The 16,484-nt window shown below is 36.6% G+C and overlaps 1 protein-coding gene across 1 annotated transcript in view; it reads right to left on the reverse strand.

The window, feature by feature from the left end:
• Positions 1–1,206: 1,206 nt before the first annotated feature.
• The window catches only part of LOC145247349 (integrin beta-1-B-like), a 256,575-nt gene continuing 241,297 nt past the window's right edge, over positions 1,207–16,484 (reverse strand). The window contains exon 24 of the mRNA XM_080109024.1: positions 1,207–1,521. Within this exon, the coding sequence (XP_079965150.1) occupies positions 1,453–1,521 (69 nt within the window). The 3' untranslated portion in view covers positions 1,207–1,452. The remainder of the gene's footprint in view (positions 1,522–16,484) is intronic.

Raw genomic sequence — 16,484 nt, forward strand, 5'->3', positions numbered from 1 at the left:
ATACCGTACTTTGGGGTAATTCCGTCAAGTCCAGGGTAATTATGCCAACTAGCTGAAAGTGGTGTTTTGGTAACCATGCATTTTTTAGTTGGCGCAATAACCCCCGAATTTGGCGCAATTACTCCAAAGTACGGTATATATATATATATATATATATATATATATATATATATATATATATATATATATATATATACCGTGAATTTGTTTGTTTTATGTGTGCACGCATAAATATTCAAAAGCGCTATAAAATATCACTGATGCTTTGTGAAAAGTAAAGATCAAATATAGATGCTTTAAAAATAAGTTAAATATAAAATGCTGATATGAGAAAATAAGTGTACATATTACTTGTATATTTTAAAGACATTTTAATTAAATCTTCAGATCAGTCAAAAAAGGAGCTTTTTATTTGTAATCACATATTCATTAAATAAATTTAGAAAAATGTATTGTTTTATTTGTTAACGCAGCCATCCTTACATCGATTTACAAAAGGAAATTAACAGCAGAAAATTTGCATAAATGAACAAGTATATTTGATGAATAAACATATTTCAGGAAAAATAAAACATAAAAATATATTTATATCTTTTTGAATCTATGTTGCACACGCGCAGACATATATGCACGAACAGTGAATTCTCCCCCATATAATAAGATGAATCTCTTTTATTGTGTGTGTATATATATATATATATATATATATATATATATATATATATATAATTGCAGAACCCTTGAAAGGAACAGCGTTTCATTTTTCTAATGTTTTTTCATCAACTTTTACTCAGATATAACACTTTTTTTTATCAGTTATTCTGATGATGAATTAAACAATGGCTCTGATGATACTAAATCAATACAGGATGAATGTTAGATGCTTCTGCATATCAATTATTGGGAATAGTTCGATCCTTGTAAAAATTTGGAAAACCGCAACCGCTATGAAACGCTTCTTTCTTTCAAGATTTATCGGATTAAAAAAAATATTACTTATTATCATTCCAAAGCTAGATTATTGAATTGGCTCGTCTCCAGTTTGAAGAAGTTTATTTTTATGTTATATATATATAGGGGGTGTAAATGATTATGTGTGTGTGTGTGTGTGTGTGTGTGTGTGTGTGTGTGTGTGTGTGTGTGTGTGTGTGTGTGAGAAAGAAAGAGAGGAAGAGAGAGTAATGATTTTTGTAATGAAACGGCGAGTTGTGTGTAAAGAAAATAAAAATATTTATCCCTTGTTATTAGGATGCCATTAAGTGTTCATTCACTCTTGTCTTTGTTTTTTGTTTATAAATTTTAGAAGTATTGACGTAAAAAAGGCATTGTTTTATCTTTGCTTTATGTTACAGCATTGGCTGCGGTCTTCATCGGCGAGAATGGAATCGATCGTATTCAAATTCTGTTTCTTATAATTGATGATTCTTTTTTTAATGTTTAATGTTTTCCTTCTCACTTTTTGCCTGCATACACTGGATTTTGGTAAGTTGAATGAGGGTCGACGTACAAAGGATTTGAATGCTGGAAAATAAGAAAATATTAATAAAGTAATGATAATGCAAAATTTAAAAACGTTTATGTACAAAAGTATAAATAAAGAGATAAGTGAACTTATTGACTCTTACATACAATTTGTTTTTTGGGTATTTTTTTACTATTTGGCAAATAAAGAATCCGCATGTTGAGTGGTTGAGTCAATCATTTATTTACTATTTTTTTGTTTTTTGCATCAAATATTACCACATTCTATTAATGACACTTCTTTTTTCAAAATATTTAACACTGGGACAAAAGGGAAAAACTTCTTGCCATTTTCTGAGACCAATATTCAAAAGAAAAATTCAAGCAATGTTCAGCAGATGTATTAACAAAAATCTTTGAAATATTTGAATCGAATTTAATCTGAGAATCCCAGCAGATGTATTAACAAAAATCTTTGAAATATTTGAATCGAATTTAATCTGAGAATCCCAGCAGATGTATTAACAAAAATCTTTGAAATATTTGAATCGAATTTAATCTGAGAATCCCAGCAGATGTATTAACAAAAATCTTTGAAATATTTGAATCGAATTTAATCTGAGAATCCCAGCAGATGTATTAACAAAAATCTTTGAAATATTTGAATCGAATTTAATCTGAGAATCCCAGCAGATGTATTAACAAAAATCTTTGAAATATTTGAATCGAATTTAATCTGAGAATCCCAGCAGATGTATTAACAAAAATATTTTTGATTTCCTGTGGGATATTTTAATGTATATTTCACTTTTAAAAGGTGGGATGGGGATTATTTTCCCTTTTCTCCTAAACTATGTCTGCTCTGTTTGATTGACCAATCAAGAGACGCTCTATTTAACCGGGCTTAATGAAAATCTCAGTTGTCTGTCCTATTTTGGAAGCTGTCTTTGCAGGAAAACACCAAGAAATGTTGCTCTCATTAGACTTTCATTTTGAATCAAGTATTTAATGAATCCGTCTATTCTGACACTAAACCACCACATTTGACAATGTAGCTTTATAGTCAAACTGTAAACTACAATTAGTTTTGCACAAAGTATTTCCTTCATTTAATACAGTGCCTTTTTATTGCGGTCATGTGTTTTTTTCTATAAATTTCAAACAATATATAATAGATTTCAAACAGCTAAGACATTGTAAATTCGACTTTTACACATAAAAAATCGAATATCTGTATTTAAAGTTTTAAGAGAGTTCTGTTCCCATTAGTAATTGGGGGGGTCACATAGATATTCCGCACATACAAGAGGAATCTAGAGATTTTGGACCACTTTCATTGTTTTCACTAAAGAATTTTATACATATGATATAAATTTCATTAAAAATTGGATATATTTGAAATTTCAAAGAGGTTATGTCCCTATAGACCCCTTACAGGTGAACTTAGAGATTCCGGATTACTTTGATTGTATTCCCTGGAAAGATTTACATAATAATACATTTTCAGATTTTATATAGATGACCTAAACTATCTTTCTATAGGGAATGCACACATGCACACACACATATATATGCACGAACATTGATTTTTTTCACATGCACACACACATGAATACAGAGTGATAATGATAGATTGAGAGAAAGGCGTCGCATATTAATTATACCAAAATTCTTCAGTTACATTTTATTATCTACGAGAAATAAAACAGTAGATGTATGCATGTGTGTGTGTGAAAATATTTAACACATAAACTCTAACTACTGGTCACATATCTTTTTTTTAACACAGGCATCACCACATTATCAAGGCCAAGAGGCCACTCGAGGATAAGGGTTAAAGAGTGTACAGTAGAAATGTTATGTAATGACTGGCTGGAACCATCATACATAACTGAAAAGAAAAAACTTTAATAAAAGATTTAAAAGAGTGGGCATCGAATAATCGATTGTCTACCGGTTGAAAAGAGGAAGGGCTTACGTCATAAACAGAGAAATCGGACGACGATTTTTTTGTTTACAAAACAAATAAACGTGACATTCCTCGTAAGCTCTGGAATTACAGATATTGGCATGAGTGGGTAATTCACGTGTCGCTGCGTTGAAGACAAAATCGAATGATTTTTTGAGGTCAAAACGTGACTTAAGAACACATGTATCAACCGATTGACAGGACGCGTGGATAGAAAAAACAAAGCGACAAAATGCCAATAAAAACGGTGAATCAGCAGAGCAGAGCAGATAGAGCAGAGAGAGAAACACGGAACAGCATGTGTTGCTGAAGACCGTATTGTCGAAGCGTCATTTTTCCCTCCTCAGAGCACTGTGAGAAAAACTGCTAACTGTGAACTTCAGAACCACCAAAAGAAAAAAGACGATCTGTTTTAAATTGTAACTATATTGTAAAATATAATTTTATACAAAAACAAACACAATTGTGACTTACGTCTTTTAATGCATGTTTTTAAGTTACAGCTGATCATTCTAAGTCGTCAACCGCTTTGTTTTCAGGTTCAACGTTGTTATGACATTTTTGACAATTGACGAGAGGCAAGATAAGGAAAAAGTGCCAGTCTAAGGTGAGATAACTCACTAGTCTTAACTCGTTGTCATCACAACCGCTTAGTAAACAAGTGAACCTACGGACGATCGACGTAACTAAAACTGCTATGTACCGCAGCCAGGGAGTCCTACGCACTATTACGATTTCCCAACCTGGGAGCCACCCCATAATACAACATAGTATTAATTGGTGCCTTGATGACCAGTTCACTCCGCAAGAGTGATAAGTAAGAACTTTTTAACAAAAACAAAACTAAACAAAAAGAACTCTTACACAAAAAGAACTTGGTTACCACATACACAACAACGAAGAAGAAGAAAAAAAAACACAACGTGAATCAATCGACGAAGAGAAACGCGAACGCAGAAGCAAGAAAAAGAAGAAGAAAGAACACTGGACCTGAGGAAAAGCAAAGGTTAGTTGATTTTTTCAATATTTTTCTAAACCTCGGCTCTTAAAAAAAGTTTTGTTAAAAAAAAAAAAAAAAAAAAAAAAAAAGTTATATATATTTCTTTTCTTTCTTCTTTCTTTCTTGTATAATTTTGAAAAAAATGGAACAGCAGTTTTTCACAGATTTCGCTCAGATCCTAGGGGCTGAACTACACAATGTAGGGAAGGCCATTTCGAACTCTCTGAGGGGGGAGGCGTTGTTATCAAAAATAAAACCATTAGACACTAGACGATCGCAGGAATACAGAAGATGGCTAAATGATATAGATAAATACACTAGAATAGTTAGCCAAACAGAGGAAGAAAAATGCCAATTAGCGTTAATTACGACGGCTGGCCAAATAGGACAGTTTGTTTCAGGACTACTAGCCAACAATGAGAGTGTGGCATGGGTAGACTTGAAGCGAGCTCTAGATAATTATTTTGGAGTCCAGGCAGATCCTACCAAGTTTGTTAGGGAGTTAGCAAATATTAAGCAGGGTAGAAGCGAAACTGTGCAGGACTACATGCAGAGGTTAGTGCACTTGGCTATAGGTTCGTATGGTAGTCTAGATACGAACAATGAAGTAATAAAAAGTCAAGTGATAGGTTTCTTCATCGAGGGGCTATATGACAGACAAGTCAAAATCGCTGTCATGAGGGAAGAACCATCGGACCTCAAGGTAGCCTATGAAAAGGCCCTAATCGAGGAACGGTGGCAAACCCGCATAAGAGGCAATGATCGAGAAGAAGAACCTATGGAAATAAATTATAGTGGGCGCCAGAGGAATATAGAAGCGATAAGGAAAAAAAGATTCCCAGAGCCAGATAGGGGGCAAAGGAATTATAGAGGATTTAATAGGGGACCCGGCTTCAAGGCAAGAGAAACAGAGCGCCCTTGGCCGGAGATTAAGTGTTACAATTGCGGCAGAAAAGGCCATATAGCCAGGAACTGCACCTTCCCTAAGTCGGGAAACGAGCAGACCCCACTCGCAAGACGCCCAGCGAGAGGAAGAGGGGTGAACAGTCAAAGATCATAGGACATATGGGCGCCGCTAATTGCATCCCTATTAAGATAGAGAAAAATAAGTTTAGGGCTTTAGTAGATACTGGCGCCGAAATTTCTGTAATAAAAAGTACTGTATTAGAAGGTCTCAGAGAGAAGCCTGAGATAAAGAAAATAGAGATGAATTTAAGGACTGCAAACGGGTCACCTCTCATAGTGCAAGGAGTGGCGCGTTTACAAATTAAAGTAGGAAGCCAGTACATTCGACATGATTTTGTAGTGACGAAAAACCTTAAAAGGAATGTCATATTGGGCCGAGACTGGCTCAAGCAAAATAGTGTTAGAATGTACTTTGATTTAGGAGCAATCCGATTAGGCAGCGAGTACATAGCGCTGCAAGAGGAGGCTTATATTTCGAGTATAGTTAGATTAAGGCACAATGTCACCCTGAAACCGCAGCATTTACATGCGTGCACAGCTCGTGCCGAAATGAGAAATGGTCAGGGTTTAGATTACGAAGTAGTGCAGATAGATAAAGGCTTCCTAAGTGATCTAAGTGGTGTATCCGTAGCGAACACGGTAGTTAAAATTAAAGGTAGGAAAAGTTTTCCCTTGCTAATTATGAATAACACGAACCAGACAGTAAAATTAAAGAAAGGTTACAAGATAGGTAGATGTAGAAGAACAGAAGTAGTAATGGCAATATCAAAGCCAAATAAACAAAAGAAGTCGGGAAACAAAAGTAACCTCAACGGCATAAAAGTGCCAGAAGAAATGAGGAAAGTTTTAAATAAAGTCCTGCAACGAAATACTGATTTATTCGTCACAGAGGATAGATATTTAGGCCGGACTGACACAGTAGAGATGAGGATCGATACAGGAAAAAACGATCCCATAAAGAAAAACCCGTATAGAACACCTCTCAAATAACGAGAAGAAGTTAATGTAGCACTAGAGGAAATGCTACAGGCAGGGGTGATAGAAAGGTCAAACAGTCCGTGGAGTTTCCCGATAGTTTTGGTAAAAAAGAAAGACGGAACAAAGAGGTTCTGTGTAGATTTTAGGGCCCTGAATAAGATAACAAAGAAGTATGCCCGAGCGCTACCAGTAATTGATGATATACTGGCCTCGCTTGGGTCAGCAAAATATTTCTCAAAGTTGGACTTGAAATCAGGGTATTGGCAGGTAAAGTTGAACGAAAAAGATAAAGAGAAAACTGCGTTCACCTGTCATAGAGGACTGTTCCAATTTAATGTAATGCCATTCGGACTTGCTAACGCTCCGGGAGTGTTTCAGGAGCTAATGTCCGTAGTGTTACAGGGACAGGAAGAATTCGCCGTGCCTTATTTGGATGATATTTTGATATTCTCCAAAACAAAGGAGGAACATGTTAGGCATATAGAAAAGGTGTTAGGTAGTTTACGTAGGCATAATTTAAGGTTAAAGGCGGCGAAGTGTGAGTTTTTCGGCAAGGAAGTGCAATATCTGGGATTCCGAGTAAGTGAGAAAGGTATCCAGCCGGAGGGGGACAAGGTTAAAGCAATTCAGGCAATTGCGACCCCAACCACTGTGAAGCAGGTTAGATCCTTTATAGGCATGACATCCTATTACAGGCGATTTATCAAGGATTTTTCTGTAATCGCCGAACTGTTAATTCGGTTAACTAGGAAGCATGCACGTTTCTGTTGGGACGATGCGTGTCAGTCTGCTTTTAATCGATTGAAATCGAAGCTTGCAGAGATGGTGATGCTGGCATACCCGGACACTAACAAAGGATACAGGTTATACACGGATGCCTCCGATTATGCGATCGGAGCAACCTTGTCTCAAATGGTCTACGACCCGGAGGAGGGTCGGGAGATAGAGAAACCCATTTATTTTCTATCTCATAAGTTGTCTGATACCCAGACTAGATGGTCAACAATAGAGAAAGAAGCATATGCGATTCACTATGCCTTAAACAAGTTGAATCACTACTTGCATAGTGCTACGTTCACCATCTACACGGATCACAGACCATTGGAGTACTTGCTGAAATCTCCGATACAGAATAGGAAGATACAGGCGTGGGCATTAAGTATGGCTGGCTATGATTGCACCATACAGTACCTAAAAGGAAAAGATAACGTCTGTGCGGATCTCTTATCCCGTGCGGTAAATGCGAGTCGGGATGAAGACGATCCTCCAGTAGAAATAGATGATAGGAATTACACGGTGAGTGCGATAAACTCGAATCGTTTTGAACCAAGAGAATTTGTATCGCATAAGGATGACGAAGGCTCACCGGTAGTAAGCGAGCGTCCTACACTATCAGGTTTGGATATGTGTAAAGAACAAGACGCCGATAGTCAGATCGTCGAATTAAAGAAACGGATGAGGAGCGGTAAAACGTCCAAGATGGAAGAAAAAAAGTACATCATAAGGGACGATATCGTATATTATTTATCGCAACCCGACGACGATCCTTTAGTTAGATTATATATTCCGTCTCATTTGAGGATGAAGGTATTGAAACAATACCATGATGAGAATGGTCATATGGGTGTGGAGAAAACGTTCCACTCCATTAAACAGAAGTATTTCTGGCCTGGTTTGTTCAAGAAGGTAAACGAACACATAGGGAAGTGCGTCCCATGCCAGACCAGAAATTTGAGGAAGCAACAACCTCAAATGCAGGAGACCGACATGCCTTCTTTTCCTTTTGCTAAGATTGCATTGGATATTTCCGGACCCTATCCGAGGACTTTGTCAGGCAATCAATACATAGTCACGTTCATCGACATGTATAGTGGTTGGCCTGAGGCTTTCGCTGTGCCTAATAAAAAGGCAGAGACAGTGGTGCATCTCTTAATTGAGGAAATATTTCCCAGATTTGGTGCACCATTGCAGTTACTTACGGATAACGGACCGGAGAACGTCAATGGGATCATGAAAAGGGCTTTAGAAGAGCTTAATGTTGATCACGTGACCACCTCATTTTACCACCCGCAAAGTAACGGGAAAATAGAAAGATTCCATAGGACGATGCATGACGTACTAGCAAAGAAAATAGGGGACAATGACCGTTCATGGGACATGTACTTGAACCAGATGCTGGCTGCTGTAAGGTTTCATGTCAGCGAAACAACAAAGTACTCCCCCTATTATTTGCTCTATAATAGAGACGTTGTCTTGCCGTTAGACAACATACTGAGGCCGCGTAGAATTTACTACGGGGAAGAGGATCATGAGATCGCTCTGCAGGACATGCATCGGACCTTTACATTAGTCAGGAACAATGTAAAGAGAGCTAGGAAGAAAATGATAGATAGGGCCAACGAGAAAACAAAAGCAGTCGATTTTCAAGTTGGCGACTTAGTTTATTATAAAAATAATAGAAAAAAGGGAAAGCTAGACGTAAGATGGTCTCCATATTACGTAATAATAGAGAAGATGGGGCCAGTCTCGTATAGAATTAGAAGTCAACTGACGGGGGCAGTAACAAAAGCCCATGGGGAACACCTTCGGAAAGCAGAACTGGAGGAATGGGATATCCCCAACAAGCAAGAGGGCTGTAGAAAAACAACCCTGTCAGCACCGGTAGAGGATAGTAGTTCAGATCAAGAATCCTCTAGTGGGGAGGAAGAAAATTATCCCCAACAGAGCAATCGCCATCAACGAGAATCCCCAAGTCAGGAAAACAGGGTCCCGTTGATGGAACGGAAAATAATCACACGTAGCATGACGGCTGAAAGGGCTAAAGAAGTTGATGAAATATGGAAGGAAGATATATATAACTTAGTGCCCAGGTCGTGCAGAGTTGATTATGATAGTAGGGATCAGCCAACCGTAGCTAGGGTTAGCACGGGGGTTGGGAACTCAGGTTATAATCGAACTGCGGGTCGGGAGCGCGGAACAGGATGTTTGGAGTGGTTAAGAAAATTACTCTGTTGATGTTAGGCAACATCCTTATCATAGGGAGTTCGGAGTTGCCACCAATATTTAGGATCCTGGCGTTCTGGTCGAAATTTTTGTACTATATGCTGCCCACATTTTAAACAAGTCATTAAAATGTAAGACTCGTATTTAGTTAATTAGTAATATTAATTAAAGTGCCGAGGTAGTGGAGAATATTGGACAAATCGACCACTTCGGTAAAATTGGTAAATTTGCAGCGTATATTTTGCTGTTAAGTGGGGCCGATGCACTTATACCAAAGAAGACCTTATGCTTTTCTTGTTGATGTTTATTTTTATTTTATTTTTTTTTCTAAGTTAAACGGAAAAAAAAAATACAGTAAAAGAGATGAAAAAAAATTGTGACATTAAAAAAAACATTATTGGAAATGTCGATGGACCGATAGACGATTAAAAAAAAAAAAAAAAAAAAAAAAAAATGGTTAATGGAGGGGTGTTATGTAATGAATGGCTGGAACCATCATACATAACTGAAAAGAAAAAACTTTAATAAAAGATTTAAAAGAGTGGGCATCGAATAATCGATTGTCTACCGGTTGAAAAGAGGAAGGGCTTACGTCATAAACAGAGAAATCGGACGACGATTTTTTTGTTTACAAAACAAATAAACGTGACATTCCTCGTAAGCTCTGGAATTACAGATATTGGCATGAGTGGGTAATTCACGTGTCGCTGCGTTGAAGACAAAATCGAATGATTTTTTGAGGTCAAAACGTGACTTAAGAACACATGTATCAACCGATTGACAGGACGCGTGGATAGAAAAAACAAAGCGACAAAATGCCAATAAAAACGGTGAATCAGCAGAGCAGAGCAGATAGAGCAGAGAGAGAAACACGGAACAGCATGTGTTGCTGAAGACCGTATTGTCGAAGCGTCATTTTTCCCTCCTCAGAGCACTGTGAGAAAAACTGCTAACTGTGAACTTCAGAACCACCAAAAGAAAAAAGACGATCTGTTTTAAATTGTAACTATATTGTAAAATATAATTTTATACAAAAACAAACACAATTGTGACTTACGTCTTTTAATGCATGTTTTTAAGTTACAGCTGATCGTTCTAAGTCGTCAACCGCTTTGTTTTCAGGTTCAACGTTGTTATGACATTTTTGACAATTGACGAGAGGCAAGATAAGGAAAAAGTGCCAGTCTAAGGTGAGATAACTCACTAGTCTTAACTCGTTGTCATCACAACCGCTTAGTAAACAAGTGAACCTACGGACGATCGATGTAACTAAAACTGCTATGTACCGCAGCCAGGGAGTCCTACGCACTATTACGATTTCCCAACCTGGGAGCCACCCCATAATACAACAGAAATTGGACAATATAGTAATCAATTTGGTAAATTTCTTAACTTATATCGAACGGCTCATCAAGAACTTGTTTACGTTAGACTTGAAGACAACCATATTGAAAAGCAGAAAACGGAAGAAAATTCCACAGGCGTGCAGTTCTAAGAAAGAAGCTTTGTTCATGGAATCTACGTTTAGGTTTAGGAACAGATAAAGAGTGGGGGGAAATTATTGATAGTGTTTTCAGCTAGACGAGTGTTTCTTGTGAAAGTTTGGTGAGGGGGGGCCATAGACTGATGCTCAGTCGAACACTTTCCTTGAAAATAACGATACATCAGAGACAAGATCGCAACATCTCTTCTGTGTATAGAGGTTGCAGGGAAGAGAAAAGGACATCCCCTACGAGACTACGAAGTCTATTTTGAACTCTATCAAGGCAGGACAAGTCCTTTCTAGCAGCTCCTGCCCAGATGTGGCAACAGTATTCCATCCTTGGACGTACCTGGCTCTTATATAGATAGAGAATTACATCAGCAGTGAGATATCTACTGGATCGATAGAAACATCCCACCATTTTTCCAGCGGCCTTGGCAACAGATTTGGTATACGTGTTCCATTTAAGATCAGGAGTAAAGGTCAAGCCCAGAAACTTGTCAAAACTTGAGGCCTCCTGAAGATGAGAGCCATTCATTTCAATTGATGCCAAATGTGGATCAGAGTGTTGATGATGTAAAGAGAGAAGCTTGATTTTAGATGCATTAAAAGTAACCAGCCACTCCTTACCCCATTGTACTACGTGCTCAAGATCAGAGGAGAAAGAATCAGAGAGAACTTGGTCGTTTACTGTCTTAGATGTGCTACCGTAAATGGTAGTGTCATCAGCATAAATGTCTCCAAATGATGTAAGGATGTGATTTGGAAGATCATTAATGTAGATCAGGAAAAGAGGTTGGGCCCAGGATCGACCCCTGAGGGACTCCAGCATTAATACTGTGAGCTTCTGATTTTTGCCCATCAACTACTACTCTTATGAACCTATCAGAAAGAAATGATTTAATAATTGAGAAGACATTTCCAGTTTTACCATAGCTAGAGATCTTGTGAAGTAAACCTTTATGCCATACCCTATCAAAGGCTTTTGATATGTCAAGAGCAATTGCTCTAGAAAGGTTGCCTCCATCGAGAGATTTGCTAATCCTATGAGATATAACTGTAAGCACATCTGCTGTAGATCTAGCAGAATGGAAACCATATTGTGTGTCACTAAGAAAGTTATTTTTGCTGAGATGGTTGATTACTTCTCTATTTAACACAGATTCCAGCAACTTACTCATGACACACAGGAGACTTATTGGCCTGTACTGAGAGGGAGATGAGCGATCACCTGAATTCTTAAATACAGGGCATACTGATGAGATTTTCGAGGGTGATGGGAAGCTATTCTCCTTAAGACAACGTTTAAACAGTTTTGTATGTATGGGTGCTAGTTCTGGTTGAAGTTTTTTGAGTACTATAACTGGAATACAGTCAGGGTCAGTTGCTTTACTGGAATCAAGGTTTTTTTATTAGTTTGGCAACATCACGTACAGATATATGTATATCACATAACGTGTTTTCTGATACAGGAGGAAATATTGGGGGTTGGCGGCCTTGGTTGAAAAGGGTAGAATTAGCTGCAAAGTTCTTGGCAAAGAGTTTGGCTTTGTCTGATACTGACAAGATTACCTCATTAAAATTAATAGGAAATAGTTAAAGAAGGATGGTTCATAATGAGCAAAATCTTTGTTTGGATGAATGAATTATGCATACAAAAATATGTCGGCAAGTTGAAATGCAAAATGTCCATTCCAACTTGCCGACATATTTCTATTATGTTTGTGCATGTGCAAATTCATAGCTTGAAGTGGTTTAATTATAAATCTTTCTCATCTGTCACTCAAACAGTAGGAAATGCACCTGGTCCATTAAATGTTTTGTTTTGGTTTCTAGTTGATGGCATCCAAGTAATTTTTTAAAACTTTTGAAAGTAACACTATATATTAGGTACAATATAATATTCAATAGAAAATTGGTTCTCTAATAATAAATAAATAAATCTGCAGGAATTAAAATATATTTAAACGTATTTTATAACGAGCAAGGCCAAGTTACCTTCAAATAAAGAAAAAAATTATTTTTTGATAATTGTATTTTGAACATATAGACAAATGGTAATGAGAAAAACTGAAAATAGCTCCCGCTGATAATGAGTGAGAAAGATTGACGGAAAGATATCAAATAAAAAATGGATGAGGAGCAAAATGACGTTATTATAATAAAAAAAGGTTAGAAACTGTCAAATTGTAGATTTGGTTGTTCAAGGTGATCACAGAATAAAGCTGAAGGACATACATAGATCTTGTGAAACAACATAAAGCAAACTGCAATAACAATAATATTAGAAGCAGAAAGGTCAGAAAAATGTAGAGAAAGATTAGTAGAAATTGGGATCAGGGTGATAATAGACACCATAAAAAGCCTTTGAGGAAAACAACCGAAATATTTTTTTGAGACCTCAAGTGCAGAAAACAACTTGGACAGTATTTGAATAATTATGTAGTTTATTAACACATAAATAATTATGTAGTTTATTAACACATAAATAATTATGTAGTTTATTAACACATAAATACCAAAAAGAGCAAACAGTCATTATTAGCAAGAATTCAAATGAAACTGCTGTAGTAAAAACTAAATAATTTTTAACAGTTTTTCCAATGACGTGGAGAGTACTTGTTACTCAGACTCTAGGGAACACCACGTTCTTGAATGATAATTGGTCATGAAAATTGAGAAATAATCTTTGTGTTTCTTCTTTTTTCTTCCTTTGCATTAATCCTAAGCTATAACAAGTTCTACTTTGTGGACTCACAGACTTGGTCCGGGTGAAGGCCGGTTTGTATGGAGATTTTGTGTAGCAGTCTGCCCATCTCATCATCGACCTTCCTCATCATCACTTCCTGATAATTTTAATTTAAAAGCATGTTTTGTGGTGATGTATTCATTGACCCTCAGCACATGTCTAAAGCAGTCCATCATCTTTCGATAATCCATGCAGTGCAATAGTACCTTTGAATGTTGTCATTACAGATGTAATTGTTGTAAATAAACACTCAAATCTGTACAAATTGACAGGTTTCATAACAAAGCAAGAAATAATAAAAATAATAATAATAATAATAATAATAATAATAATAATAATAATAATAATAATAATAATAAAATTAATAACAATAATAACAATAATAATAATCCATACTTGACTAACAATTTCCGTGTCCATCCTACAAAAGCTGCACTGTACCGAACTACAGCAACCATCCATGAATTGATGACAGTGAACAACTTCCTACTGTGTAGTCGAGATTTTAATGGCAGTTTGGGTTTTTCCATGTGCACTTCTTTCGTTTTTTCTTTTATTTCATTGCAGATCATCGTGTCAAGTTCAAACACTCAGGTATTTATAGTTTTCTGCATGAGGATTTCCTAATCTTTCACCATTTGGCAAAATGATGCCTTTCATGTCTGCTCTCTTCTCTCATTTAAGATTAACTGCTGCACATTTGGAAATTCTAAATTCCATGTTTATGCCTTCACTCCATTGCAATACAGTTGAAACTAAACAGTCAATTCCCTTTTCTGTTTTGCCAAATGTGATTAAATGATTTGATTTGTGACAAACCTGTTCTTTTGGCAGCCTGTAAGATTTGATGCAGACAGAGAGAGTGAAGAAAGAAAAAAAAAAGAAATGGCCGTGTTTTTATATGCTTGCTCAATATGCAAATGAGATACTGCAGTTGAATTTGGGATTTAACTTTTGAAGTGGTTAGTTATGTCAGCTGTGCATGGTGTTTTGAAGTTGGGAAGTTTTTGATATCAGAACGTAGAGTGTTTTTCGAAGTGTGGCATTTTTTTTTACCATACTAAATAATTTCGGATTATCCATAAATAACATGTAGCTGATCTTTGGCACGTTCTTCTCCTGTTGGTAACCCATCTTTGTCTCTATGAGAACATGTGCCATTGGTATGAATGTTATTATGAATAGAAGTGGTAAAAAAGAAATCTACTGCATCTGATGTTGTCCCTAATACTCAGATAAAAAGTTGCTTTTCTAACTGTTCATACTTTTCCCTATGAACTCGATAATATTTTCAGCAACACCATTTTCAACGCCCTGAGTACCTACGAATGTGGCACCATATCATAAGTTTTTTTATGATCCATCCAAGCTACGTTCAAGTTTGTTCTTCTCCTTTTGAAGTTCTTTAAAATACGTTTATCAATCGATAGTTGACCTTTTGTTTTTTTCCTCCGGCCTTTTGGTTCAATTGGTAATGAACCATTTACTTCAAGATGATCACAGACTTTTGTACTGAATATTACAGTCAATTTCTTCCAAAGCAAATCGAAGCAAGCAATTGGTCTATCATTTCCAACATCTGGTTCTTTAGCAGGATCTTTAACGATTACAATAGTCCTTCCCACTACAAGCCATTCTGGTATCTGGCACAATCTAACACAATCATCCAGAGAAACAGCAAGCCTCTCATGGATTCCTGTGAAAGATCACAATCAGTACTCATGAATTCCATCAGGTCCAGATCCTTTCCACTTAGGCATGAACTTCATTTGTTTTCTCAAATTTTCAACAGAAATGTGAATATCCTTTTGTTATGCCCTTCCAGTCTTTTATTTAATCTATCATCCTATTCAGCATCAACATTGTGGGAAATCTCTCTTGACCATGCACTTGATCAAAACTTTGTAGCTTCTTGAGGGTTAGGAGCCACTATTTTAATTTCACCTACTTCCAGATTTCATCAAAATTCTAATGTGCTCAGGCTGAATATTACAAGGAAGAAAGGAAAAAGAGGATTGATTGGGATTGAGAAATGTGTTGGGGAAGAGCTTAGAAGTGTGCACCACTACTTGGCTAACAGTCATGAAGTTTTACTTGCATCAGTGGCGAAAGAGGACGAGCTAGATAAAGAATCAATGAAAGTACAAGAAAAGAATAGAAGCAGAAAAGTTGACTGGGTTGGTAAGAATGAAACTTCGTGATCAGTTTGAGCGAGATACTAAGGCACAAAAATGTTAGGACACATGGAATTTTCTGTCTAAACGTGACTTGAAAAAACAGGCAGAAAATCTTATATCTGCTGCTCAGGAGCACTAAATACAAATGCAATTAATAGGAACATCTTTGGGAAGGATTTTTTATGATGAGTGTAGTGTAACACATTGTTAGCGCGTGTTCTACACTTGCTCAAAAAAAGTACAAACGTCGCCATGACAAAGTATGTGCAAATCTGCATTGGAGTTTGTGCCAAAAGTTTGAAATCCAAGTGACAGACAAGTGGTTCCAACATCACCCAGGAGCAGTAGTGAAAAATGAAGACATTAATATTATGTGGGATTTCATGATTCAGTGTGACTGAGAGATAACTCACAGAAAAACAAATATTGCGGTTGTGAACAAGCAGACCAACAAATGCCAAATTATTTATGTGGCTTGCCCAAACCGCATCAACTTAGCAGGCAAAAAGAATTAAAAACTACGGAACTATCAGAAACTGAGGGTGGAAATTGCTAGATTATGGAATAAGAAAATTTCTATTTGCCAATCATCATAGATCAGTTCGTCCAATTCCAGATGATCTTTAGAAATATTTGACTTCTTAAGAATCAAGTACAACATCACCATACTCCAGAAGTCAGTTCTGTTTGGCACAGCA

The sequence above is a fragment of the Euprymna scolopes genome, chromosome 25 (genome assembly GCF_053919585.1).
Source record: "Euprymna scolopes isolate OS-2025 chromosome 25, ASM5391958v1, whole genome shotgun sequence".
In the NCBI taxonomy this organism is placed as follows: Eukaryota; Metazoa; Mollusca; class Cephalopoda; order Sepiida; family Sepiolidae; genus Euprymna; species Euprymna scolopes.